This window comes from Drosophila biarmipes, chromosome X (genome assembly GCF_025231255.1).
Source record: "Drosophila biarmipes strain raj3 chromosome X, RU_DBia_V1.1, whole genome shotgun sequence".
NCBI lineage: Eukaryota > Metazoa > Arthropoda > Insecta > Diptera > Drosophilidae > Drosophila > Drosophila biarmipes.
This window is the reverse complement of record NC_066611.1, coordinates 26,515,057-26,542,755: the sequence shown is the minus strand read 5'-3', so window position 1 is coordinate 26,542,755 and position 27,699 is coordinate 26,515,057. Positions and strand designations below refer to the sequence as shown.

Below are 27,699 nucleotides of genomic sequence, written 5' to 3'. Positions count from 1 at the left end.
CTGTCGGTCAGCAGATGAGTAGGAGTACTTAAAGCTAATAAACACGAATCAGAGTGGGATGACTTCTGTCCCAGTGAAGTAAGGCATATTTTTGTACCTCTCACGTTCGAAAACGCGAATCGGAGTGGGACGGAAGTAGTCCAGATATGAGGGAGTAAAAGAGTTGCGAACATTTACATTGCTTTAGTTATACTCTTTTGTATAAACTACAACTCTTTTCGGCCCAAAAAGCCATACTATAAGTAATTAATTCCCAAGCGATTAACACTCAAACCTGGAACTTTAAATTTTGAGGAAAAAATCGGAGATTGCTGAAGACTGATAAGTGATGGGGATCGTCATCTTTTTTTGCAAGCTGCTTAAAATGTTGGTGTTGGTCTTGACCAAGTTAAGATCGGATGCCCGATCGATTGGCATTGAAACCGGGGAACTTTACTTTCTACTCTAAATCCGATTTTAGTTTTAAAGCTAGCATTCTTTGGCTTCGATGTCATCCGTCTAAAAGTCTACTTTCATTTGGCGCCCTAAAAATTTGTGTTTCCTAGTACATGTATAAATTGTTATTCATATCCAGGGCTGGACAAAATTAATATGAAGGGGAAGCGGGAGCCTCAGCTCAATCAGCTGCGATCCACCAGCAGACTCGGATTCTTCCACAAGCAATCGGAGCTGATGGCTATGCTGCCAGAAGTTCCCAAGCTGCGGAGCACTTTCGATCTGTTCGTAGATAATGGCAATGGAGCGGGATCCGAAGCAGAAACAGAAACGGAAGCGGGATCAGAGGGTGTGTGCAACCATAGTATCAATTCGTACAAAATTCAGCAGCGGCTCTTCTGTCACCCGCGTGTACGAGGTGCCATAGAGCATTTAAGGCATCCCTACGGATTCAACATTTTGAGGATCTGAGCGTTGACTTTACTGTTTCACTCATAGATTTTATCAGATTTTAGCTATACAACTGCAAGTGCAACGCCTTGCTCCTAACATACCCCTCGAGCCCTTTCAAACGAAAGCTTTTACTGTAAGTGCATACTACATCTGATCATTCTTCCTTGTGTCTCCCGAAGGCTTCAGGTGCCTGGATCCTGGGGCCAGCATAGAACTCTCGGATGTGGCGGACTGCCTCCGCACCATGGGCTTGAGTCCAAGTGACCACTGGCTGGCGACACGCCTGGCGGACCACTTGCGTCGGCGTGAGGCAATGGGACCGGTGGGGGCGGCGTTCTTCCAACGGGCGTCCTTCGAGCTGGTGCTCACACTCTACTGCCAGTTGGCCGAGGAGGACGAAAGCCCATCGGTCGAGGACGTGCTGCAGGTCCTGCGCAACCGCGATCCGAGGGGCACTGGGGTGCTGCCCTACTCCGAGCTGCGCCGCATGCTGACCACCATGGGCGACCGGTTGGAAGAGGCGGAGGTCTTCAGCCTGCTGCACTGCGCCTCGGACATCGCCGGCAATGTGCACTACGAGCACCTGGTGCAGCGGGTGTTCGCCAAGGACGAGCAGGCGGAGGAGCGGCTCCTGCAGGCCAGGCTCTACCTGCAGGCGGTGGGGCGCAATGCCATCGACATGGACATGGCCAAAAGGGATGAGTTCATCGACGCCCTTCGCCGCTCGGATCCCATGAGCTCCGGATTCATCGAGCCCAACCGCCTGCTGGAGCTGCTGAATCGGAACGAGGAGCGCTTCACCGGCGAGGAGCTGCAGCTGCTCACCCAGGGAATGGAGGACACCAGGTGCGAGCGGGGCATCAACTACCGCCGCTTTCTGCAGTTCATCATGAATGAGTGACCGCTGTAGGAGCTCGAAGGATCCGGTGCAAAAGGTATGCAACTTTGAGCGCTATCCTGAAATACCCCTGTTTTGATATGACAGCACTGCTTAGACACTCATAGAGCTCCCTCTGTGTGTCAGGAAAGCTGCACAACCTGGCCTTTTAAAGTAGAAATAAATTCCCGTAAGATACAATCATTCAACTACATCACAACGGCAGTTTACAGCGGATTTGACATGGGACTGTTACATGCGTTTGACACGCTACTTTACACGACCCGCATCTACATAGCATGTAACTTACAGCTTTTTCCCTACACGAAGTTCTTACATTACATCGTGTAACGGGAAAAGCCGTCATGTGTCCGTATGTCATGTAACTACCGAGCTGCAAACATTTTGAATGGGATGGAATGACGTTGGATATTGTTTACTCTTTTTATAGATCGTTCCTTTTCTAACCATACATTTCAAGCGAGTGGCATTTAATAGTCCCGATAATGACTGTTTTTTGAACATAAGATAGTACTCGTTATATCTATTTCTGCACTCCCTAGTGTGCCAGGACTTTTCACAGAACCCCAGTCGCCCAGTCGAAATTAAAGCAGAAAATAGCACAGCCAGTTGTATTTTATGTATCATCCATTTTATTTCATCTAGCTTCATATATAAGTATGTGTATTGTATGTGGATTGGTTTTGTTTGTAACTAATTACACAATTGCTGTGTCCATGTATCTTTGTTTTTGTTAAGGAAAGAGATATGAGGGAAAAGTAGGGAACAATTAGGCCGGAGGCAGTGGACTGTTTTGCGATTCAGGTTGTAGCACATGTACATATACGTAGTTGGATTGATTGAATTTTGATTGGTATGTACATTTTTTACAGGAAGGAGGGTTTGTTAAAAAAATCACTAAACTTAATATGCAAAAAAAAGTCTTAAACCATAAAAAGCCTTGTTTAGAATTGACAACTAAAGTAAATCACATTTAGCATATTTTAAAAATGTTGCAAATCGTTGCAGTTCTTTTTACGCGCTAATGTCTGTGTTCCTTCATGTTCGTAATAATTTAATATTTACACTAAAAAATGAGAGAATATATGATCATATATAGGTTAATTACTCGTGCAGCTTAGGTGTATGAAAAAAATTGTTGTAGGCTCTAAGTTTATGCTTTGTTTTTCGTTTGTTATAAATGTAATGCCTTTAACTTGAGGTTTTCAGCCTGGGCTGTGTTGGCCTGAGGACCTGAAGTGGCTTTGACATTTGTTCTGAAAACACTTCGAGGACAGCGCACAGCCCAGACCAAAAAGCTCGTCTATGCTTAGAAAACGTTCATTGCATTTAGCCGGATGCGTTCGAATCCCGTGGGTTTATCGTTGTCCTTAGAACAACACGTCGATGTACATGTTTCATCTTGGTCCGTGGTGGGCCTGCTCCTGCTTGACTTTGAGCAGGAGCTGCTCCTGCAGACGCACTTCCTCGTCGTGGTCGTCGCAGATGTCTATCTCGGGGTCCGCGTCCAGGTCCCCTTCGTTGTCGTTGTCCACGGGCTCCACGTCCTCCTCCAGCTCGCAGTCCTTGTCCAGCTCCATGTCTTCGATGTCGTCCTGCTCCTCCTCAGCCTCGGACTCGGCGATGGTCACGGCGGAGGACGCGGAGGCCACCGCCACCGCAGCGGCGGCTGCTGCGCTCCGCGCGTTCGCTGCTGCAGCCACGGCTGCTGCGGCTGCCGCTGCGGCCACTGCGGCCTCGGCGTATCCGGCTGCATTGTGGTGGTGCATGTGGTGCACCGGGTGGTGGTGGTGCTGCTGCTGTTGCGTCTGCTGCTGTTGCTGTTGCTGCAGTTGCTGCAGGTGGTGCAGGTGCTGCTGCTGGTTGTACGGGTGGTGGGCCGGCGGACCAGCCGAGCCTGCCCCGGATCCGGATCCGGACCCCGATCCCGACCCGGCCACCTGCTGCTGCTGCAGCGACGGCTCTCCGCCGTGCAAGTGATGCTGCTGGTGGTGCAGCAGCATGTGGGCGTGCGCCTGCGCCTGAGCGTGAACGTGGGCGTGGTGGTGCCCCTTGTGGTGGTGGTGGTGCCCCTTGCCCCCGGCGGAACCCGCCGCCGGCGGCGGTGCGTCGAAGAGCAGCCGTGAGATCGAGAAGCTTGAGATCGGGGAGTTGTGGGTGCTGCCGGCGGAGTAGCTGGTGTTCGTATCGTCCGAGGTCGGGGTCTCGCGGTCGCTCTCGTCGCTCTTCAGCAGCTCGGCGGCCTCCAGGGACTTCTTGTGCATGCCCAGCAGCCAGGGAGCCACCGACTCGTCCTCCTTGGCCGACTTTATGATGGTCTCCGGCAGGGGCAGCGAGTGCCGGACCATCGCCCCGTAGAGACCGTACTCCGCCATCTTGGTGCTGTGGCCCCAGCACTTCTCGGTCTTGCGCCACTTGGCCCGGCGGTTCTGGTACCACACCTGCAGGAAAAACAAGGGAGCCCAAATTAGTGATCTCTGCGGGATGGGGTTTTCTTGGCTGTCTCCTTATCACTCTTCGGGGTTAAGTGCAAGCCTATGCATCATTTCATCATTTTCCCTATGCACTACCATGTATTTGTATGCGTACACATATATGTGTATAAGTGTTTGCTATTGGCTTGATTTTTAAAACGGAATATTTTGTCAGAGAGCGAGTCACCCGAGCTTTCCTTAGGGAGGGTCAGGTAGCAAGACTGTCAATGAACGGTTTCTCGCCTCCCCAAGTCAGGCTGCTAGTGACAGTTTCCATATACAACACCCACACCTTCCGCTCTCCCTCTCAGACCTATGCTCCGCGCTCACCGTTCTGCCTGGACCGGGCTCATGTCAGTGCCCACTGGCAAGAGTGTCAATGAGAGCTTTCCCTGAGCCAAGCCCATGAACGGTTTCCCTAGAAGTCTCCCTCTGCTCTCCCTTCCAGCTCCAGTCTCCACTCCACCGGGAAGCCCTCGAGCTCAAGTCGGGCTAGTCAGTTCCTACGTGCAAGTGAAGCAGTGAAGACGGCCGCTGGTCGCGCACCCCGACTAGTTTCGCGAGTGTTAGTTGTGGACCCGTTCCTGCGATCTCCTCTTCCCCGATCAACGCCCCCCGATCAACGAGGAGGTAAGCGCAGCCCATCTTGGCTGAACCCGCGTTCTAGCGCGTGCTTCCAGTACATCCCGGCTGTAGTTGGATGTTTCGCCGTGGAAAGGGGCTACCAAATTGAGTTCCCCAGCAATTAACTTTCTAAATAACTCGCTGCACTTCACTGTGCAAGTGCAAATTAATTAAGAAATTTGCGCCACCGACAATATTTTTCCGGGATTACCTCGAGCCCTGCGATTGTTGTTGAATCAGGACCCCGGGGCGGGGAGTTCGCCGGGACAAAGGCGACCAAAAACTAATTAATTTACCGGGGACTTCCCCTCCTGCCCTTTCTTCCCGCCCTTCTCGCCGTTCTCGCCCTCCTCCGCCCCCGCAACAACACTTGTCGCGCATCCCCCGGCTGCTCGAGTAGTTATTAGTAACAACATTAGAGATAATATGAACCATTACAGGAAATGCTGCCAGCCGACAACATTAAACGGTCAATTTTCAATTTTCGCAGACAAGTTTGCGGCGTTCTGCCCTCTTCCCCGGGGACAGCTTAATCTTCTGTTGGAAAGTTCAAGTTTTCCCAGGGTTGCTGACGCAGCGACATGTGCCGCAATTCTCCAAGGACCGAATCGCTTTAAATTCCCCGCCACGCGGCCGCCTTGCTTCATGCCCCGCTGAAGTTCTGGTTTTTCAATCCGTCGGTGTGATGTCAACATTTGCATTTACAGTTGTTTGCCTTGTTTATTGTTGCACTTGAGCAGCACGAAAAGCAAAGCGAAAACATGGCAAATTAAATCTGCTTGAGTTGACAACACTTAACACCCCCGAGTCCCAGTCCGCGTCCAGAAATATATGTATCTATCTATCCGGAGTGCCGGTGCTGGGGTGCGACGGTCCTGGGCGGGCAAACTCAATCAGCGCCGCTAATGCCGTGATAAACGACTTTTTAAAGTAGCCAAAAGGGCATACTTTCCGCAGTCTGCGCGTGTGCCTGTGAGGACAAGAAACACTATATCTTCGTTGGTAAAAATAATTCCCATTCTGATGCCCATCGAAAAACAACCTTTCTGGCAACCTTCCTTGAGGAGTTGTTAAATGCTTTGTTGCAGCCGTAACCTCCTTTGCTTAAATGTTAATTACATAATTATGCATAACCATTTGTAATTCGTTTTCCCTCTGCTAGTGGTGCGTTGATATTAACGGCTCATCAAAAGCGCAGGAGAAAAGAGACTCAAAGTGTGTAATTAGTGCAAGGAGCCACCAAATTGTGCAAAAATGAATACAGAGGGTGCACTTTGCAATTGTTGCTGAGCATGCTGTTATGTGCTATGCAGTATAAAAATGCATTGCACGGTGTAGGCTGCTTTAATTCTGTAGGTGCAATTTGCATTATTTCGAAAATGCATTTGGCTAGAGCGTTATGCCCAATGTCGGCGTTTGCATCACTTGGAAAAAACGTAGTTTAGCTGTTATTCCTATACACGGAGACCCGTTCGAAACACAATATACTTATGATTGTTCTAAGCCCGATGTAGTTCGAAGTTTTTACCTGCTGTTGGGAAGTTTTCTTTGAAATTCAAAAATATATTTAAGGGAAACGAGCTTGTGTCTTGTTTGAACCAAATATTCCTTTGTTTTCCAATTTTAGCAGCTTAAAACTCTCAAAAGATTTTGAAATACGAACAGTTGCTCTTTTTTTTCTTTGAAGTGCAGTGCCCTTTGTCTTCCGAAAATCGCGAGCTAAAAGTGGCAGTTTTACCGCATTTGTTGTCAAAATTGAACAAATTTGAACATGCGGTGGAGTGCAATCTGATTTTTTTAATGCAATTTGCATTGTTTTAAAATCCGATTGCTTTTCTCATGTTTTCTGGAAGGGTCTACCCTTTGTTTTTGCCTTTTTTCTGTTAATGCGTGTGGAAATTAGCAACAAGGGACTATGAAAGCGGCGAAAGAGAATGGAAAGTAAGTTTAAAAACCGGCAGTCATGTGTGCGATCCTAGCTTCGTCATTTTCACACCTTGGCTGGGTGACAAAAACGTCCCATCCAAACTAAACATTTATTTGGTAAATACGTTTTTAAAACCATGAACTTAACCTTTCCGGCTCTTTACACAATATATGATATGGATGGAGTTATAAAGCGATTTTCAAAATCGGGTTCGAATGGTCTAAAACCTATTAATATAAGCCCGAACCGTTTGGACATGGTCTAGGCATCAATACACTTCCAAGTATCCAAGGTCGATAGGCACTAACAATGTTGCATTGGGATTGCGACGCCCTTGTCGCCTGGACGGTGGCTTTCGACCACGGCAACATTTTGTGAACTTCCAGTCCAGCAGGGAAAGCCGACAAGAGCAAGAGAGAGCGAGTGATTTCCGAGAAAGAGATAGAGGGAGGCCGAAAAACGTGTTTGGCAATGTTTCTTTTACTTCGTTTCAAAGGGGAAAATTATGCAAAAAAGGGGAAGAAGTGCAGGAAAACGTACCCATAATGCGCGAACTGCACGCAAGCTGAAATGCAATTAAAAACGGCAGGCAAAAAACACAAAAAGAGAGAGAAGGAGAGAACTTTGAATGGTGGCTTCGATATTTGCCGTTGTTTTCTGCAAATTTGCATGGCTGCCGTTTCTCTTCCTCTTCCTCTTCCCCTTTCCACTCCCTCTTCTTCTTTCGCCCTCCTCTTTCTCCGCCCATTCTTATAGTGCTGCTAATGATTGCCTCTCCTCCTCACCCTCCGCACCCTCCTCACCATCCTTTCCCGTCTCCTGCGCCACTCTCTTTTCCAGCTGCGCGCCATATTTGCACTTAATTGAAGTGTATTTGCATGTGTGTGGATGTTTTGGTATTATGTTTACTGCTTCTCTTCTTCTACATTCGCCCCGACTGTCGGCTTTTTTGGTGTTGTTTCCTTTGCCTTTCGGCCAATTGTGCTTGTTAATTTGATTTTCGCACACAAATGCAAAGAGCAGGGTGCAGTCACACCCCCACATACGGTGCAATTGATGTGGCGCCATCTTGCGGGTTTTCAAGTGCTTAATGGAATAACGGGAGTTACGAAAAGTGGGTTGATTTATTAGGGGGAAGTCCCCAAAGTGAAAACTGTCATGATTGCGAATCATAAACAACAGCAAATAATTACGTCAGGACATCTAATCCAAAACTGTATTTTCAAGTTTACTAACAGAACATTCCATTATTTCGTTTCAAAAAAACTTGAATGTGGTAACGAGTTTTTGTTAGGGACCCAACCTTCACCATAGGGCATAGCTTCTTTACCTGAACACAATTTTATGTGAAAAAGTGGTCAAAAGTCTAATGTAATTTCGAAATAACATTTTGTCTTTCCCATGTCCTGAAGACATTGAAACCCCTTTTCGTTGGTGATGTAAGGCCTCTTTGCAGCTCTAATTCCTATTATTTACCCCCCGGTTCAGTTCGTATTAATGGAACGGGCGCTTTGGAAAATATAATTTGCAATTTTGAAGCTCGCACCTCGCGAGCTCTTGTATCGAATTTTTCGTGCATTTTTTGGAGTGTCGGCGAGTGCCGAGTGCCACGTTTTCTTACTTCATTCCGTTTCCGTTTTTGTTTCGCTACTTGGACGTTGCAATTGCAATTGTGTGCATTCGTAATTACGTAATCAGCGAGGCCTCATTACGTGCGGCAACACTTGCCAAGTGCCATGTGCACTCCCCATTTTGAAATTTCCTCTACGGGGGCCACGAAACACTCCCCTCGGATCGAATCCGCTTTTGATTGCAGTCCTTTCCAGTTCAGGATGGAGGAGGAGGATAGCCATAAAAATGGCAGAAGGAAGCTCGCGCATCCTCAGCTTGATTCCGCATTGCTACGTGACGGCCTGATAGCCCCCATTTCCCCATTAAAAAGAAAGCCGCAACCCAAAGTGGAGAATCCCTGATTTACGCGGCTTGAGTCAAAGAACTCCTGGGGTGACCCGTGAAGTTATACAGTCAGAAAACCACGTTCAACTAAGAGTAAGATGTATCGAAATATCACTGCCTTATGCTTATATCGAATATGGCGGACTCCTCACCTGAATGCGATCCTCGGCCAGGCCGGTTTTCATGGACAGCAGCTCCCGGGCACTCACATCTGGATAGTGCGCCTCCTTGAAGGCCTTCTCGAGCTCCTCCAGCTGGCTGCTAGTGAAGATCGTCCTGCCATGACGCCTCTTGTTCTTCTTCTTTCCCCCGGGCCCCGTTCCGCCGGGGCCAACGAGGACATCGGCGCCATGGGCGGCCAATAGGCTGTTGGGATTACCTCCAGGTCCGCCAGCGGCCCCCAGGAACGCCTCGGCATGATGGGCATGGGCGTGGGCTGCATGGGCAGCGTGGGCAGCATGGGCGTGCACATGGGCGTGGGCGTGAGCGTGTGCCTGGGCGTGGGCGTGGTGGGCATGATGGGCGGCGGCGGCCGCTGCGGCGTGATGATGGGCGGCGGCCGCAGCAGCCGCTGCGTGCTGGTGGGCGGCCAGGGCTGCCGAGTGATGCGGACCAGCGGGCGACGAGCGGCTGGCTGAGTTTCCGCCGTTTCCAGCGGATGAGGAGGAGGTGCTCCCGGAGTTTGCAGAAGCTCCACCCGATCCACTGATTCCGCTTCCCCCGGCGGAGCCGCCATTGCTGGCCGTTGGCGAACCCAAATGTCCCAGGCCATTGGAGGTCTGATTGGAGCCTCCCGATCCGGAGCCCCCGGAACCAGATCCCGATCCTCCGGACCCGTTGCCCGAAGAACTGCTTTTGCTCGGCGACTGCTCGTCACCACTGGCATTGGCCAAACTGCTGGCATACTCCTGGCCTCGGGCGGCGGCTTGTTCTGCGGAGGTAGAAGGAACAAAGTTTAGTTGCTTTCCCCTTAGCCTTTTGAATTTTAATACAATATTCTGTAAAATCCATAAGTTTTGTCTTTAATAGCTTGGATATTCAAAACAACAAATTAACAAATCTTAAAGATGTAAGGCTGTATTTAAGTGTGGCATCGCTTTTGAGGAAAAAAATAAATGTGATTATCTATACTCATTTTGTATCTGTAATCATATTTCTGGGAAGTCGTCAACCCCCTTCCGTACGCCAATGCTTGCTCGAATTCCTGGCGCTTGCTAAACACATGTCGTAGGATGTGGCCCCGAAACCGAGCAAAGACCCTGGCCCGAAAACCATAACCCAATCCTTGTGGCAAATCCTATTTCCTTTAAATGGCAGACAATGGCTGACAGATATTCGAGAAGTCGATTTTTCGCACACGATAAAGCGGCAGCTGGAAAATCGCTCCGTGCCCATTCAACTCGATGTGTCGCGCAGATTTTGACAAGTTGCCTGGATTTTATTCAAATGTCAGCAAAGGGTTAAATGTGTTTGTATTTGCACCTTCCTAGAAAGCCGAGAAAATAGCAACACACCCTCAGATGGCAAATATTTTCTTTTCCCTGCTCTGCTCCTCGAAGAAGAAAGCGGAGGAAGAGGACGGTTTCGTGTGCCTGCTTTGTTTTGACAATTAGGGTGTTAGAGTGTTAAGTGGTTTAGCCCTTTTTCGGTCTCAAATTAAACGCGAATCGGCTTAGGCGTGTTGCACAGGGCGTGCTATTGTGATTGCTAGAAGGAGCCGATCCACAAGGATGAATTTGATGATAATGGCGGTGGTGTGTGGTACTGATGACGATGATGTGAAGGTGGACAAACACGAAAAGTCTTGGCGTTTTTCGGTGGACTTCCGGCCACTTAATTTAACCAATCTATTAATTTTTCTACAGAATTTCAATCAGATTACGGTTTTTTTTTTAAATATACGTATTTCGTGTAGTATTTTAAAGAGGGTTGTTAGTTCATTTGATACATATGTACCTCCTCGTGCTAGAAGTAAAAATACCTTCAAAAATTAAGAATACAATTACGCCCTATGTATTTCTTATGAGTTTTTTTCGTTTTCCTAAAAGCTTTCAGAATGGGAACCAAAAATTGTACTTCTAGATTCTATAGCTTCACTTATTGTATCGTGGGATGAATCCTCTAGTACGCTACATTTAAATTTTTCTCTAGGCGTGGGTGGAAATTTTAAGCCGATTGTTTCGTAATTCCATTGGGGTCCAGAATGGGTAACCAAACTGCACTTCTAGCCTCCATGATTTGAGTAATTGGATCTTTACGGTTGTATTTGAACTCTCAAATAATCTATATTCAAATGATTTATAGCTATTGCAACCGTATCTAAAGCCATATTTAGAAACCTGTATTTATAAAACCAAAATGTGCTCCACATTCAAACCAGTTTGGTCCAAGGGTTCCCTTCCAGATCTCTATAAATACGTGTACGTCCCTCGAGTTACTGTGCTTGAGCGGTGCTTTTATTGCCTGGCTACTTTGGCGGCACAATTAGACACACATCAATTAACAATTAGCTGGTCAGCAAACGACAGCTGACCCACCCCCTCTGCATCCCCTATATTCATAGACGCTCCGAAGCCCAAGTCAGACCCTCGCAAAATGCTTTAAAAGCACTCGCACACTTATAAATAGTAATATTACTGATACGTATATAAATATATGTACAGGGAGAGGGAGAGGGCGATGAGTGGTCAGCCACTTTGGCCAGCTATCGATGTCGACTACACAGGGAAAAAAGACTCAGCCTTAAAATAAACACAAAGTGAGATGGCTTGCAGGAACATTGGTAAGAGGCGGACTTTAATCCGAAATTATTTGAAGTCGTGTTCATAGGTGTATTCCCGTAAAAATCCTAAAGGGGCCAGGAAGAAGGGGCCAGTACTAAAACATACATGAAACAAAAATTGTTTTTCCAGTGTGCAGCTTGGTCTGGTCCAGCTCACTTATTTTCCGATGTGTTCAGTTCTGTTCGGTTCGTCAACTAATTTAATTTGCTACTCGGGCAAGTCAATCGGGGCATGAGTTGCTTGATTTTCTGTTTTCGGTCATGCGATATTTTGTGCCGTCTCCCAACTTTTCCATTTGCCATTTTTCTTGTCCACTTTCATTCCCGTTTCGTCAAGTTTTTCTGGCTCATTTTCCGCCCAAATTAATTTGATATGTACTCGTAGTTCTTTTCCTGGCTTTTGTGGATTGCAGGATGGTGTGGCGGGTGGGGGTGAAATGTATACCGTATACCGCCGCCTCCTTTGTGTCCTATCCCTTGGTCGAGTATCCTTTCGGGATCCTTTGTGCCTCGATTAATTGTTCAATTAAGCAATAATTTGATCGAATGGCTTTTGTTCTGTGCGGCATTCCATGAATTGCATTAACAGCCCAGTGAAGCGGCTACCATAATATGCCAATTTATTGCCGCACTTATTGAGTTCGGGGCTTAGTTATACAGCTACCTTTCCGTAGTTTTTTCCATGTGACTACGATTTTGGATTAATAATACGTAAGGGAAAATAGGTTTCAGTTTTCTTAAACGGCACATACGTGATTCTTGTTCTTTAAAGCACTTGTCCCAGAGGCTTCGTTTTATTTTCGACTTGGCAGTACTAGGCATATTTATAGCTTTAATTTGTGCCCGAAAGCTCGTGTTCCTCCTTCAGTTTTCAAATAACCTATCCCATTGAGCGAAAGAGATTTATGGACTCCCCAGGAACTCCTCCTGATAAATGGCAGCCGTCCAAGTAGCAGATCCTCCAAAGGACCTCCCGCCAGCGTCCAGAGTCGAAATGTAAAATTACCAATAAAGTCAAATTGAAATTGCCAGACATATTAATAAAGGCCCACCAACCACCGCCATCGAGAGCACCACCGGTTGGCAATGGCATCAGAGTGGAGTGGATCTATGCCTGTCTTGGGCCGTTTCCCAACGCGGTTACACGGTGGAAAATGGGAGGTTCCTACCTCCTAGGTACTTGGTTTTAAAGTTACCCAGCCGATTCTGACTTTAATTTCCAAGAGCTGGCAATAACCATGTATTTCTCAAACCTGACTCAGTTGTTAATGCATTTACTTCAGTTTATTATGTTACGCTTTAGACTATCAATTTTATTTAGGCATTCAGATTTCATTTCCTAAGGCACCTGTAGAAAAATAACCAAATTGTCGTATTTCAGACAGTTTTTCTGCAGTGTACATTGCGTAATAGCTGAGCGATTTTATGGATGGGCCACATGGGTGCCACCAGGCGATATAAGAAGTAGATGAAGCCGAGGGAAAGCTACGCCCCTTTGCAAGCGATTTATATTTCCCTCAGCTCTTGTTTTTTTTTGCGTTTAATTTTATTTTCGCTGTAGAGAGGAAAAAGAGAAAAATTTCTGTTGACAGGAAATACACTCGAAATTGGCAATTTTGCATTTACGTTAATAATACTCGAGCGTATTTACTACTTACACTTTACGAGTAGAAGGTTGTCTAGGCGGAAAATGGGTGGGTTTTCGTCTCTCTTTTCGGTCGCCAAAAAGAAAACGCATTTATTTGCGCCAAGGCAACATTGCCCCATTGGGTGGTGCCGGGCGATTTTCCAGGGGTGCTGCTGCCGGGGGTTGGCTTTTCTCGACTGGGCGAGAGACGAGGGCTAAGTATAGCTGAGCCAATATGACGCGCAATTATTTGTAATGGAGACGTAAATAAGTTGGAGGAGCAAAGTGGTAAAAGTAAAAATGGCAAGGCAAGTGGGCGGTGGGGTGGTTGGGCGGTTGGGCGGTTGGGCGGTGGGTTGGCTGCTCTCTCCCAACTTGTTAGTAGTTACACAACCGCCTTTTTGTTTTGGGGTTGCGTTTTCGGCTTGTCTCCCAGTTCCTGGGTGGTTGTTTGTCGCCGCGGGGGAAGCAGCATTTTCGGGGCTTTACGGGGGGTTCGGCCAGTGGTTGGGGGGTTTTAAAGGTTTTTTGGGGGGCTCGAAGAGCGGGTGGCCGGACGTCCCGCAGTTAGCTCGTTAACTCCATTTGCGCTCATACTTTGCATTGTTGCTATTGCTATTGCCTCTGCTGTAATAAATACGAAAAGGCGTTGTTTTTCCAAGATGGCGGACCTGTGTGTGTGTGTGTAGGGTGTGGGGGCGGAACAGACGCGTAGCCGGGCAGAGAGAGAGAGAGAGTTTCTACTTAAAGTTTGAACAATGTAGTTAAAATTGAATTCTGAAGGATGTCGCACTTTTAAGTCCAGCCATTTAAAGGCCCTAATAGTAAAATAAAGGTACCGCTGATATCAGCGATTTGTAGGTAAGATGGATCATCTGTTTTTCTAGACATAAGTTAATTCAGAGAAATAAGATTGGCCCTTGACTTTCAAAAATGTGTTTTCAAATTATATATGAAAAACCTTTGTATATGCTTTCTGTATTATAATTATTGAAGTGTAAATTTATCTCAATTTTTGTTCTTATAACCTAAACGTCGACCCATTTACTGAAATGTTCTTGTGTATCCTTAGCTTTCGCAGGACTTATTTTCCTTGTTGATACTCAAACAAAACAAGGGAAAGAAACGCCAAAGGAAAAACAACAATCAGACAATGACAATTGAAGAAAAAATCGGTAGACAAGTGGGGTGTTGTGGGGCCGCGGCGTTTTCCCGGTTTTGGTTTTGTGTTACGCTTATTTTCCAATTTCGCTGGTGTTTTTTACTCGCAGATTTGCAGCCATTGATTTTCCGAGCTGTGCTTAAATTTGCTTACTCGCCTTGAAAACCCTGCCTCAAAAATTGCCGCCACCCCACCCAACCACTTGACGCTTTGTTGCTGTGTATTGTATTTCGATTTTCAAGCTGATTTTCTGCCATTTTCCTGGTGTTGTCTAGCTGTGTTTTCCTCCGTTTTCCCCCACTCCTTTTTGTTTGTTTGAAAGCTTTCCGTTTCTGTTTTTCCATCCATTCGGCAGCGGAGCAGTGAAGCTTGAATGAAATAATTGGGTAGTTAGTGCGATTTTCCTTTCCTTTCGCAGGCTCCTTGAAAAACGCTGCTGCCGTCTCGCTTTGCATTATTCCGCTTTTAATTTATTTATACGCAAGACTCTTGAGTGAGGCGGGAGCTTTTCTCGGCTTTTCTCCGGCGTTTACCTCCGCCGCTGTTGCGCACAAACCGTTTTCCCCCGTTTCCCCCGTTTCCCCAATTTCCCCCATTTCCCCCATTTGCACCTTATAATTAGACATTATTTCGCGTTCAGTTGGGTTCTGTAGTTGGCAAAGTGGGTGTGGCTCTACTAGGTAGCTATTAGCTAATGAAATTCATGCAGCTACGTCATTATATCAAGTTAACAGTGCTGGGAGCGAATTGGTTAGAACGTTGCATTATTCGAATGCTTCAAGAACTAGTCAAGATATTGGTTCTAAAGGTTTCAGATCGTCTGATAATATACTTCCTTTTTACTGCGGCAAATAATATGAATAAGTTATGGAGAAAGGCCTTGGAAACACTTTTCCGAATAGGGTCAATCAATTCCGCAGCCAAATTATCAGTACCATTTTTGGATCCACCTCTACCCTCTCGCTGCTCCTTGTTTTTTGGCCCGCAAAAAACAAGCTACGAATCAGAAACCAAGCCAAATTGTATGTTTCACTTTTGTAAAATTCATTTGGCCATAAAACGGGCAGTGCACAGTTAGAACTGAGGACTTTGGGGTGCCAGCAGCCCTCCACCTAACCAGCTTACCAGTTTTGCGCCCCCCAATTTGGGCCACCTCGCAAATGGTCGGTCGGAACGCTGTTCCATTTAAATGGGCAACTAACTCGAGACCGGCAAGCCAGCAGTCAAACAGCCAAACAGCCAAGCTGCCAAACGACCAACAACCCTTTTGTGGTCTGTCCATTTCGGCTGGCTACGTTTTACAACACTGTAAGTGCTGTGCGGAAATAGCGGTAAATATAAAAACACACACACACGGCTGGCAGGCAGCAGGGTGTTAAAACGCCTGTTTGTGTGCGCTCAAATATTTATTAACCCATCATCACATGCGGAAGTTTTTCCGGCCTTTCCGTTGCAAACACATATAACGCCGATAACTTCAGACCACCCCTACCCCTCGCCGCCCCGTGGCACCCCCTTGCCACTGCGCCACCCTTACCCCTTTGCATGTGTGGGTATGCTTTTCGGTGGTAACAAATTCGTGTACCGTTGCAAATTGCTGTCAACAGGGAAATTAATAAAGAGTCAAACGCCTTTTAAAGGCGAAGCAACATCACCCCCGTGAAATGGGTGCTGTGTGTTAAGATCGGCGAATAAAACAAGACCCTTATAAGCTGCGCCAAACGTGGGTCTTTGCGAGGCCATAAAATGGATTAACACGTTTAATATTCAATTTGCGCACACGCAACGCTGGCAAATGCCGCAGTGAGTTACGAAAGTGGCGCCCAACCACGGGACCTGGTCCTCGAGAAGCTCTCTAGTTTTGGGCATTCGAACCGATTAACGGCAATTGAAGTGCCAAAACTCGCCGAGGTAATTGCGGGTGATGATGGGGAATGAAAGGGAACCCTGGACTACTTTCCCCCTCCTATTTTACCACTAAATACAGTCATTTAGTATCATAGGTGTGATAAATGAGACTAGTTTGGAAAAGAATCTTCTGATGCTCGAATGTATTCATCGAATTCTTTCCCAGGGCTCACATTCTTGAGAATAGTTTCCCATTCTCAGCCACCATCTGTTCCTATTGCCCTACTCCTTCTCTCCGGATTCTGGATTTGGCAAATGCAACTCCTAAAGCATCTGGCTAAAAATTTGTCCATCATGTTCGTCTGCTGTCCTGCACTTTTGCCCAAATGCCACTTGGCCCCAAATGCTGCATACTGAAAGGTGTTTGCCCTCTGGGGGCTTAACTGCAAAATCATGCAGAAAATGTTAAAGCTGGGACTGGGATTGGAACTGGGATTGGATTCGGCTTAAACTGGCGAACAAAGCCACTTAACTGATGCGCTGACTAGCCTTGTAGGTTTATATAGTTTGTGGCCGTACGGGGCAGACTCCAGTCTGCGGCTTCATCTCGGACCCTGAGAGCCAAGAGGATGGCAACTCTGTATCTGTATCCGTGTCTGTGCTTTTATCTGTATCTGCATCTGTATCTGTATCTGCATCTGCATCTGCATCTCCATCTCCATCTGCATTTGTATCTGTGTCTGTGCGAGTTGTTTACACGCCGCTCTCGAGTGCTTCCTAGGAAATCGACGACGACTACGACGACGACTACGACTTCGACTTCGCCTGCGACTGCGAGTGCAACTGCAGCCTGAAGTGGAGTGGTCCAGGTTGCATTTGGCTGATCATGCAGCTGGTTCAAATTTTGGACGGTCGGTGGTAGGACCGAGCTCCTTTCAATGCCTGCCACTTGTTGTCATCAATTTCTGGCCCTCTGTTTATCCAGCGGGGCCACTTGCAGTTCGGTTGCACTTCGCTGGAAGCAACGTTTCGGGAAAAACCCTAAATATGAAAACCACGCGTATCATCCGTCCATATTTGTTTTCGTTTCGTTTCGTTGAAACCCGAACTTGAAGTTTTCTAATTAAAAAATGATTAGGAAAATAATAGCTGTTATTTTCTTTTCCCTTCTCGTTTCCTTTTACTTCTACTTTTTTGACCTACTCATTGTCACATAATTAACACTTGATATAGCAATTTGTGTATAGTTTTTTGGGAATTTTCCCAGTAGTTTTCGTCTCTTGTTTGGAAAAATGTGCGAAAAACTATCGAATTTCCTTTGCCCACGGGCAGGAAATGTGCAAGGATTTGTGTCGGAAGTGCGGCGATGCTGGGCACAATAATATCGCAAAAATATCTGAGACACCTTTACTTTTTGTGAACAGTACAGATTCTTTTCGCTGCCACTTTTTTGAGGTTTTATTTTTCTCGGGTTTTTTCTCCTTTTCTCTTATTTCGCTTCTTTTGTGTTAATTAGTTTTGGCTTTCAAAATTGGAGGGATTGATTTACAGTCGGCAAGGACACGCGTGACGAGAAACATTGCATTGAGGGATGGGTTGACTGCCGATAATTTTTATTTTAATTTAAGCAGAAAAAAACGGTATGCAAACAAGAAATTCGTCTTCAAGTTGGGAAAGCTTAAACAAACCAAAATGCTTTTAATTTAAGTATATTTTAACTCTAGTTCTTACAACTTTTGTACCCTTCAGTTGGATAGTGCAATAAATCAAGAATTTTGATCCTGAATCTCACCGTACCACAAGTAAATTCTACTTAGAAAGTTTGCAAAATGTTTGTATGGTTCTTTGTCAGCCGTTGAGTGATTTAGGTTAATATACCACTTACTCAATCAGTGGAAGTTGAAGAAAACACTCTCTCAAAGCCGTTAATCGGCTGTGAAATTATTTCTTTAGGGAAACCCAATTAGGGAAACCAATTGGGCCGCAATTATTTGTCGTTAAGACAAATTCACTTTCCAGAGCGCAGGGAAAATTACACATGACTAAGGCGGCAAGACAACAATGGGCCAGGCAAGAGGCGCTGACAACCAAATGGCTCACAGGGCTGCTCGGCCAAATGTGTGAAGAAAACATAAGTGGACAGTATTACCAACACCCTCCCAGTGCGGAGAAGGAGAAAGAAAACAGTGGCCTGCATTGCACGAGGAAGGCGATGCGAACAAAAGGACACAACATACGCCAAGGATCTCTCGAGCAAATATTTATTAGAGCTAGAAAGCCGAGGTAAAAAGAGAGCTCCTCAATGGCCACTCAAATTAAGGCTAACAACGTGCAAGTAGCAATTTCGCCCGAGAAAAGAAAACTGAAAAGATGCTGCTCGCCCACCCCCGCCTCTGCTATTTGCCAATGTTCCAGCTGCGGTTAACCACTCGAGTCGATTTATTTTGTACACAATTTGCCTCGAAACTAACGCCCCTTGCTCCTCGGGTCCTGGGTCCTGGGTCCTAGGTCCACGGAGCAGGATCTGGTAACCGGGAAAGGACACGGCGTTAGTTGCCTTTTTTACAGCTCGTAAGGAGCCCCGGGGTCTCAACTCCTGCTGTTGTGCAAACAAAGTGCGAACGGACCTTCGGCAAACAGACTGCGATGGGCATGACTACCAAGAACAAGTTGGAAAGGATGTGCCAGGCGCAGGCGAAAAAACTGTGCACCCACTTCAAAGCAGTTGGTCGGGAGCCCGGTTGTACCCAACCAATCAGGCACATACAAACACCTTTTCTAGTTTTACGATGTGAAGTGGAAATAGATTAGGTCACACCAGTTGCCTAGAGTCGTTCTCAGGTAAATTAGTACGTTATTAAAGAAGAATCAATCAATAAAAGCCCTGATAATGAATTAGTTGACATTCTTCCTCTAGAAAAAGTCTGCTCCCGCATTTTCGCGCAGTGCAAAGGTGGAGCTAGGAGAAGAGCGGCATAAAGACGACTTTAAAGTGGTTGGCAGCAGCTCCCGGAAAGGTCAACAATGACGGAATGACTGAATGACAAACGAAGAAACCGAGGCGAAGAACCACACAAAGGGAACGGAATGACAAACAAACAGATGTAAAGTGTGAAAATGTAACAAATTAAGTGCGTGTAGCTCTCGGATACAATTGTGTCTGCCATCTGAGTGTGTGGAAATGTTGCGGAAAGGAGACGGGCGATTCGGGTGAAACTGTGCGGGGCGTGGCCATTGGGCCGGGGAATGGGGCTCAACAGCAAAACCATCCTACAATCCTACAATCCTACATACAATCACAGTTTATGAAAAGGTTCCAGGAGCTCTGTGTTCCCAAACAAATAATAGGACGTATCTCCTTTATTTTGGGTACTATGTTTTGCAGAATACTTATCTTTGCATATGTATTGAAAGGAACACACATCAAACTTGCCTTATCGCATGTGTTATCTATCAGCACTCTGCTCCAATCAGTCGGCAATTTCCCATTAAAAAGTAAAACAGTGTCGTTGAAATAAAGCTGCTTCATCGGGGACACTTATTCGATCTCCCGAAAGTGGTGGGAGTCCAGTTTGTGCGTTGTTTGGACGTGCTCGTTTTGGGACTTTCGGAGCTTGGCCCAATAGGGTTCCATTCCCGAACTGTCCGTAGTTCTCTGGGGCCTGAACCTCTTCTATTGAAGCTCCACTGGCCACCGCCTTTTAACGGATGCTCGTGCCAACTGGAGTTCGCTAATCGCACTGAACATTATGCGCTTAATTAGCGATCCACACACAGAGAACCCGAAATCGTGCCTCGAGTGAAGTGTGTGGGAGATTTCACACTTTGCTGACAGGACGGCTGCCGCTCCTGCCACGCCCCTCCTTCTACTCCTCCCTCATTCTGTGTGCACACTCGGAAAAATCAGTAGTACTATGTTGGCAAACAAGAAAGCCTCACTGGGGAAATTTCGCGCGTGCTAGGGCTGAAATCAGTAGTTGTATACTTGCGATGCAGCAAGTACTGCATTAGCAGTGGTACCAATATAACCTCTATACGGGAAGGGAAAGCCATTGCCGGCGACATGACATCACCAGACGTATCAACGGAAAAGCTAGCCCCGACCTAAGGCGTTTCTCCGAGTGGATAAGTGGTATTAATAAGCTCGGACCCCGCCACCTCCCCTGCGTCCGCGTTCACGCCCTTTGTGCTGTGCTTAATCGCGTCGCTTCATTGTTTTAACTCCGATGAGGACGCAACTCGATTGCCAACCCTTTGAGCTTATTAGTTGGGCCTACGGGTGGCAAGGCCCCGAACGAGGCACCGGGGACGAGGACGGAAGATTCGGGGTGCCGAGTGCGAAGTGCAGGAGACAGATGCGGTTGCCACTTGGCTGCACTCGCACAGCAGATGCAACAGAGTATTCGGCGCTGTGCAGCTCCTTCCCCGCACTCCCCCTAATTAGCCACCCTTTCGCCTTTCATCCCATTCGAAGCAGCTCACTGGCGAAGTGCAGGAGGAATTGTCGCTCAATTCATGCTTTATTTTCCAAAATTAGTTGGGATACGAGGTCAGGGGACGCCCAGCTGAAGTGCCGCAACGCAAGTAATGTAACTTCGACATTGTTTTAGCCTTGCAAGTCCCAATCCAATCGACTTCGAACCATGTCTAGTCTTCAGAAGGGAAATTAATTTGTTTAGTGAAATGATTTACAAATTCCTGGAACCCTCAATGTTAAAAGCGGAATACAAATGAAATTATGTGTGCACAAGTCCACAATTGGCACTCCCCTGAATTATTTACATTTTTAGGATTTCCATACCTTGTAGATAGCTCTTTGAATGCAAAGGTTAGTTGCAAGTAGTCCCCAGGATAGGTTAACCTGTATCTTTACAGTGCAGAGTTCAGGCTAACACATTCCGCGTTTGTCGTTGAGTTTTAAGCTCAACTCCGCCAAACAAGGCCACCTAAAGGCGCATTCGAGCATTGCGGTTTCACCAATCATACATAACTTGGAGTACCAGAGCAGGGAGTCGTTCGTAGCTCCTACCAGCCAAGGCCCAAGCCGATGGTAGCACAAGAAGTGAAATGGGGTCTCAATACCCATGCCAGTACTTAGGCGGGGACCGCGCGGACCGCGGGGATCGCGGTCAGTTACTCACCTGCAAACTGGGCTCCGAAGTGCTGCTGGAAGTGCCCCCGGAACTCGTGCGGCGTGCTGAAGCCGGGCGGCAGGAATCCCCGGAGGTAGGCGGCTGCCGCCAAGGTGGTCATGTGGTGGTGGTGGGCGGCCGCCGCGTTGCCCGGGTCCGCTGCAGCGGCGTATCCGGCGGCGGCGTAGAAATTGGCCGGGTTGAAGACGGGCAGCTGGCAGTGGGCGGCCGCCGCCGCCGCGGCTGCAGCAGCCGCCGACAGCCTGGAAACGTCCGGCGATATGGAGCGGGAGTCCCGGAGACTGTCCATCTGCTGTTGTTGCTGCTGTTGCTGCTGGAGCTGCTGCTGCTGCTGTTGTTGCTGTTGCTGTTGCTGTCCGGCGGATATCGAGCCGTTTGCGGGCGTGCTCGCGGAGGGCGGGGGCGTGGCTGCCGGCGAGGGCGGCGCCTCCGAGGGCGTGGCACTGGCGCTGTTCTGCTGCTGGTAGGCGCCCAGGCCCAAGATCTCCTGGATGGCGAAGGGCGTTCGCATCTTGGTGGCCTGCATTTTGCCGACGGAACTTTAGCACTGAGCGGTTCTTGGGGTTTTGAGATTGTTTTCGAAAGAGTCGGGTTCCCAAGCTTCTATTTATCGCACACTCTCATGGCAGCTGGCAGGCACACGCACACGTACACGGGCACAGGAAAAAAAGTTCACTCACGCACTTGGCGTCTGCATGTATTTTACTTTGAGGGCTTGTTTTTTGTTGTTCGGTGTGTTTTTGAGCGCTGGAGCGTTCGGTGCGGCGTTCGGAAACGAACTGAAATTGAAAAGCGAGTTGCACGCCAGCAAAAGCGTCGCGTTGAACGCCGCTGCCGCCGTCGGCTTCGCTGCTGGCGTCGGCGCCCGCACCCACACACAGGGCCGGCAACAACAACTCGCAGCGCCATCTTTGCGGGCGTGAAGGGGATGGCGTTAGCAGCGCCATGCAGTCGTCTCCCTCGCTCACCCGCTTTGACCCCTGGGACTTCCAGTGCAGAGGGGTTATCCTGCATCTTTCCCTTTTCCGCCTGGGCACTCCCCTATTCGCCTCTCTTTCCGCCCTGGAAAACCCTCACGGACACTGTAGACACTGTGCGTGTGAGGGGTCAGTGTGTGCGTGCTAACTACACTGAATTTCATTTCGCTCCCAGTTTTTCGGCTTTCGAGTTCAGTTTGTTTTGCGACGCCAATGATGCTATATGTCCCAATGTATATATATCTTTACAAATATGTATCTGTGAGAGAGTGCGTGTGCAATTGGAACTATCTTTTTCTGCGTTTTCTTGTTTTTTGTTTGGTTAATAAATATAGCTAAGTAAGGGCAAAGATTGGAAGTATTGCCTCGCATTAAGAAAAAGCTCTTATATTCGAAGATACCTTTTATACCGCCAATGAGACACACTCCCAAATAACTCCCGCCAAAACCGTGGGCTCAGAGCTTGTTATAGGTCGAATTTATTACCAAATCTCTGTCAAATACTTTGGTATTAAGGACGAAAATCATAAGTAAGACCGATCACCTTACTTAAATTTCTTTAAGATATTTAACCGTAGTACATTGGTTTTTTGGTTTGGTTGGTATTGGTTTTTTATAATATACACCATAAGAAGGTGAAAAATAATAAGTTTCTTTTTGCTAAACCACCGATTTTTTTCATACATATGAGCCCAATGTCGTGTCATCAGGCCTTAAAAGAAGGAAAACTAATAGGTTCACCTGAAAATCGAATGGAATCTCAGTCAAAAATGTCTGCTCTCTCTGACACTCCCGCTTTCTCCGTTCTCCTGTTTGTTCTCTCCACAAGTAAAGTTTTCCTGGAAGTTTTAAGTCCCCTGCGCCTCTCCGTTTCCCGCTTTCCACTCCTGTGCCCCGAAAGCGTGCGCATTGTTCAGCCAAACTTGGTCCTGTTAATTAAGCCTCGGCTGCCCCTTCTCCCACTCCGGGAAACTCGGCTCTGTCTTATCGATTAGCTGCGGCTGCCACGGCTGGCCCCCTCCCCATTTCCCGCCTTGCACTGCAGCTGCAAACATTAATTAGTCGCATTGCATAACAATTGCATAATCAATATGCCATTTCAATTAACTGCTTGGTTAGCACTTAGTCAGCCCGCAAACCGTCCAATCACCCAGCCTCTTTTTCGGACCACCCTTTCGCATCGCTGGTTTTTTGGAGCCGTCTGTGCGATATTTCACGTAATTAGCACTCAGTACCTACAGCTACACGGCGAGAAACTGAGGGGTGCACTAGTTCTGTTATTCTGGATGTATTTTGTATAATCTGGCTTGGGGGGACTTTCTCCCAGCTTCATATACATCTGTCTTCGCCTTAACTCTTAACCAGCGGCATTAAAGAACCCATTAAAATATTGCTGATACGATCTGCAAGGTTTGTTTCCTCTTTAATCTTTCCACAAGCAGTCTCAAGTGGCGTTGTACATTTGCAGATGAATTGACTCCAATTGAATCTTGGAGCGTGGGGTTGTAAAGTGCTGCAAAGAAAGAGTACCCAATTAAAAAGCAGGCTTAGTCCGTTAAATATTTTGAAAATAGTGCAGCAGCGGGTATGTAGCATCTAGTCGGCTATTTATTGTGTTCTCAAAAAGGTGTGGGCGAGCACTGCGAAGCGCGCCCTGAACTCCATGTCGTAAGTTTCCCCCGACGCCCTGGAACTCTGATGAACCCTTGGGATGTAAGGCCCATCCCCACTTGCTGGGACCCCAATCCCCTCGTAATTGGTTCGCAGGCATCCTCACACGGCTTCCAGCGAAACACAAGTGGTCAGGACACAAAAGTTCGATAAAAGGAGTTTCCGTTTCGCATTGTCCTCGAGGACCCGAGCATTATTTCATATTTATAATGTAATCTGCACTTGAGCCTCAAAGAGACGGCGCATAAATCACGAATATAAATGGAGGCGTGCTTGGCGACTATTCCGTGTGCATGTACAACCATGTATATAAACCGCATTCCATATGCAGGACGTCCACTTCGTGGGCTAAAAGCCTTTGTATGCGGCTCTCTGCGCTTTATTTCTCACTTTTTCAGCTTCGCCTTTTTGTTTGATGTTCGACGGCCACTCGAGATGCATTTGGAATAAGTCGTTTTCGTACGTTTTCGGCGGGTGTGGGCGCAGCAGTTCCCTCGGCCTTTGTTGAATGCAAATGGGAAACTCACTTCGATTATTGGTTGATTGATCCTTTGATCCGTGGGTCTCGGGCCCCGACGTCCCGGCTCCCCGGCTCCCCGACTTCCCGCCTCGATTCTCATTAGGTTAAAAGCCTCGGTGGCCAACTAATTAACCGAGGAGGTGAAAGGAACATCTGCCATCGATTGCATCGCTTCTGGCTTTTTGTTTTTGCTCACTTGTGGCGTCCCCGGGGAATCGCTCGGCTTTGTCCTCGTGTCTCCGTGTCCGTATCCGACCGCATATTAGCCCCGTAAAGCCCCCGTTTCGCCATTGTTGTTGCTTAGCCAGAAGGACCTTGGCTGCCATTTGACTAATGACCAAACCACAGTCGCTCAATGGGACTTGTGTTCGAAGAACTTGGGACATCGGCTGCGACCTGAAGAATACGCCCTTGAGAGCTGATATCACGCTGGGGTATATACGCCGAAACTGTCAAATATATTTCGAGAAGTACGCGATTTGGTGTTTTTTGGCAAATTTAATGTGCTCATTCTCGACTCTCAGAGCCACGAAATGTAGGAAAAAAGTAACTAAGTTATATAAATTATTTGACATCAAAAAACCCGATCGATCTTTTATAAATTTTTCAAAATATATGTAAAGGAAGTCATCGTAGTCTTGTTACTACACAAATAAATAAATAAAGTTAGGTTAATAACTCTTAAAAATGATGATGCATATTTAATAGAAGTAGTGCTGTGAGAGTAACTTTACCTCATTGATAAAATAGGGAACTTGCATGTTGTCAGATTTTGTATCTTTATCTTAGTATTCCAATTTTCTGCTGCAGAAAGTCTCCAAAAACGAAGAACATTATCAAAAAAGGAATACAAATCAAACAACTAAAATTAAGTCCTGAATCACATAAAAGTACTCTTGTAAAGCTGAATATACCTATATTTACAACTGGGAAATTAAACACGATGTGTTCATTTGAAGACAACGTGACTGTTGGTACAGTTGCGGCTAATCAGCGGAAGGGGTTTGCGACATTTCAGATGCCCTCACCCAGACCGGCACTCCTGCGCCATGTTATCCCGGGGATCGCTCACGCGCTCCTCCTCGTCTGCCTGGCCGACACGCTCCCAAAAAGCGACGTCGCTTTGAGCCACTTGGAAATCGTTAATTTTATAATTACATGTTTCATGCACACGCTCCGCACTCCGAACTGCGAACTCCAAAATGGGGAAGTCCGGGCTGTGTGTGTGTATGTGTATCTGGGTGCTGGCGGATGTAAAGTGGCAGTCAGCCAGAAAGCCAACACCATTTTGGCCATAATTTAGTTTTGCCCGTCCATTAGCAGTTCAGGCCCCACGAAGTGGGCGGCGGCGAGGGGAGGGCCTTTGTTCCAACGGCACTCAGCGGGAAATCAGCACCAGGATTTCAGCGGGAGGTGATGGGGGTAGTGGGTGGTCGGTAGTGGGCAGGGGGCGCCTCAAAGAGGACGACGAGTCCTCGGAGGAGCGGCCACATCAAGCCAGCTACACGGCGAAAAATGGTGGAAAATATGTCAGGTCTAGGTGGTTTATCTAAGAATATCTATAATATTGTTAAAGCCATGAAAGTATGCACAGATCGCACTCATATACTTATTCACAACTGTACTTACGATCTAGGTATAAATATGTATAAGTGAGAAAGACATCATAGATTTTTATTGTTCGATTTGAGATAGGCATAGCAATATAAAATCTATATTATTTTGTAAGCCGTGTACTTATTCACAGATCATACTCATATATTAACTACAATCCGATCTGGGCTCTAAATATAAATAGGTAAGAGAAACATCAAAAATGTTTGATTGTTAGGCTTAAGATATAATTATAATGATACAAAAATATCGTGGTGATGTGTGTTTTTGTTAGTGCCTCATGTGGGGCAGGGAGGAAACGAGTGGTGGGAAGAGGCAGAAGCGGGGAAAGCAGCAACTGAAGAAGAAAAGAAGGACGAGTGGATAATTATTAATAATTATCGCATCGACGTGTTTTCGTTCTCGGTTTTCCCCTGCGAGGGTGTGTGCGCCGGGGTGTGTGTGCGGTACATATGTAGCAGTGGTGTAAGTGGTTTACATAATTGGTCAACTTCTGCTCCATTCCCTTCCAAATGTCCCCTTCTCCTGGCCACTTGGCTGTTCTTGCCTTCTGAGATTTCTTTGACTTGAGGGGTTGGCACAGAAAAAGCGGGGAAAGGTTAAGAGGGAAGGGGCCAGCTCAGGCCCTGGGGTTGGAAAACAATTTATTTCAAACCCTGGTAGGGTGACCACTGGATCAGCTAAGTCCTATGTATTTGTCGTACGGAACAACAACCATTAATTTTATTACGCACACTTATTAGCTGGTTTTTCGGAAATATCCAGGTTAAATATCACGTTTTCAAGAATTAGAACTATAATTTCTCTTGAATTTTCTGTTTATTCCCTCCATTTCGCTGGCCTAATCAGCTGACTCCTTTCAGACCAGCAGGAAAACCTTCAGTGATGGACCTTCACCCTTAGAATAAACCCCTTCAACCCAGTCCATGAATTTCCTTTGCAGCGAGCTCATTAAGCCCCAGGCGTATTAAGCGAATTCCGCTATTTCAATTATTTCTGCAGAAACAACATTTAAATGGAATTCAAAAACGCTCATAATTCAAAATTAATCCCGAACGTGGGGAGTTTTGTTGGGGTTGTCTTTGGGCTCTTTGTGGACATTGCGCCTAAATGAGCAGCCCACTCTTCGTGAGCGATTCAAATGAATATGAATCTGAATCTGAATCGCAGACTTCAAAAGGAAGTGAAAGTCGGGGTGAAAAGCGGGCTTTTCTTTCAATTTCTGTCGACGCAGCCTTTTTGACCATTTGAGTCAGCGGGAACCCTACAGCAAGCAAAATAAAAGTACGCGCTTCTTTCAAGAGGTTTTATTTAAAAGGTATCTAAAGGTTTATTCCTTAATTGCACAGTTTAAAGTGGTGGAGCTCCATTCGATGTCGAATGCTCCGTAATTATGTGATTTCAAAATTTTTCAATTAGAAGAGCTGAAAGGCATATCAGCAGCATGTATGGCATTTGCTGACATTCGTTTAGAGTTTGCTGCCTTGTTACATTTGTTTTTTCTACGGATTAGCGCATCTGATGCTGTCTGCTAGAGCTGTGAAAAAACTGTGACTGCATGAGCAAAAAATGTAATCA

At 46.9% G+C, this 27,699-nt stretch overlaps 2 protein-coding genes across 3 annotated transcripts; one reads left to right on the top strand and one right to left on the bottom strand.

Annotated features, from left to right (window-relative positions):
• Positions 1-479: 479 nt before the first annotated feature.
• On the top strand, positions 480-1,966 carry LOC108024113 (uncharacterized). 2 transcript variants are annotated; one of them, XM_017093893.2, is made up of 3 exons: positions 480-784; positions 1,068-1,823; positions 1,884-1,966. In XM_017093893.2, exons 1-2 carry the CDS (start codon positions 592-594, stop codon positions 1,787-1,789), a joined length of 915 nt encoding a protein of 304 aa, XP_016949382.1. In that variant the 5' UTR covers positions 480-591; the 3' UTR covers positions 1,790-1,823; positions 1,884-1,966. The 2 variants fall into 2 exon arrangements, with proteins under 2 accessions (XP_016949382.1, XP_016949381.1); XM_017093892.2 differs by having other exon boundaries at positions 1,068-1,966.
• Positions 1,967-2,207: 241 nt separating this feature from the next.
• On the bottom strand, positions 2,208-22,105 carry LOC108024265 (homeobox protein invected). Its single transcript, XM_017094152.3, has 3 exons — positions 21,328-22,105; positions 8,920-9,698; positions 2,208-4,227 (listed from the first exon to the last, which is right to left on the bottom strand). Exons 1-3 carry the CDS (start codon positions 21,863-21,865, stop codon positions 3,184-3,186), a joined length of 2,361 nt encoding a protein of 786 aa, XP_016949641.1. The 5' UTR covers positions 21,866-22,105; the 3' UTR covers positions 2,208-3,183.
• Positions 22,106-27,699: the final 5,594 nt, after the last annotated feature.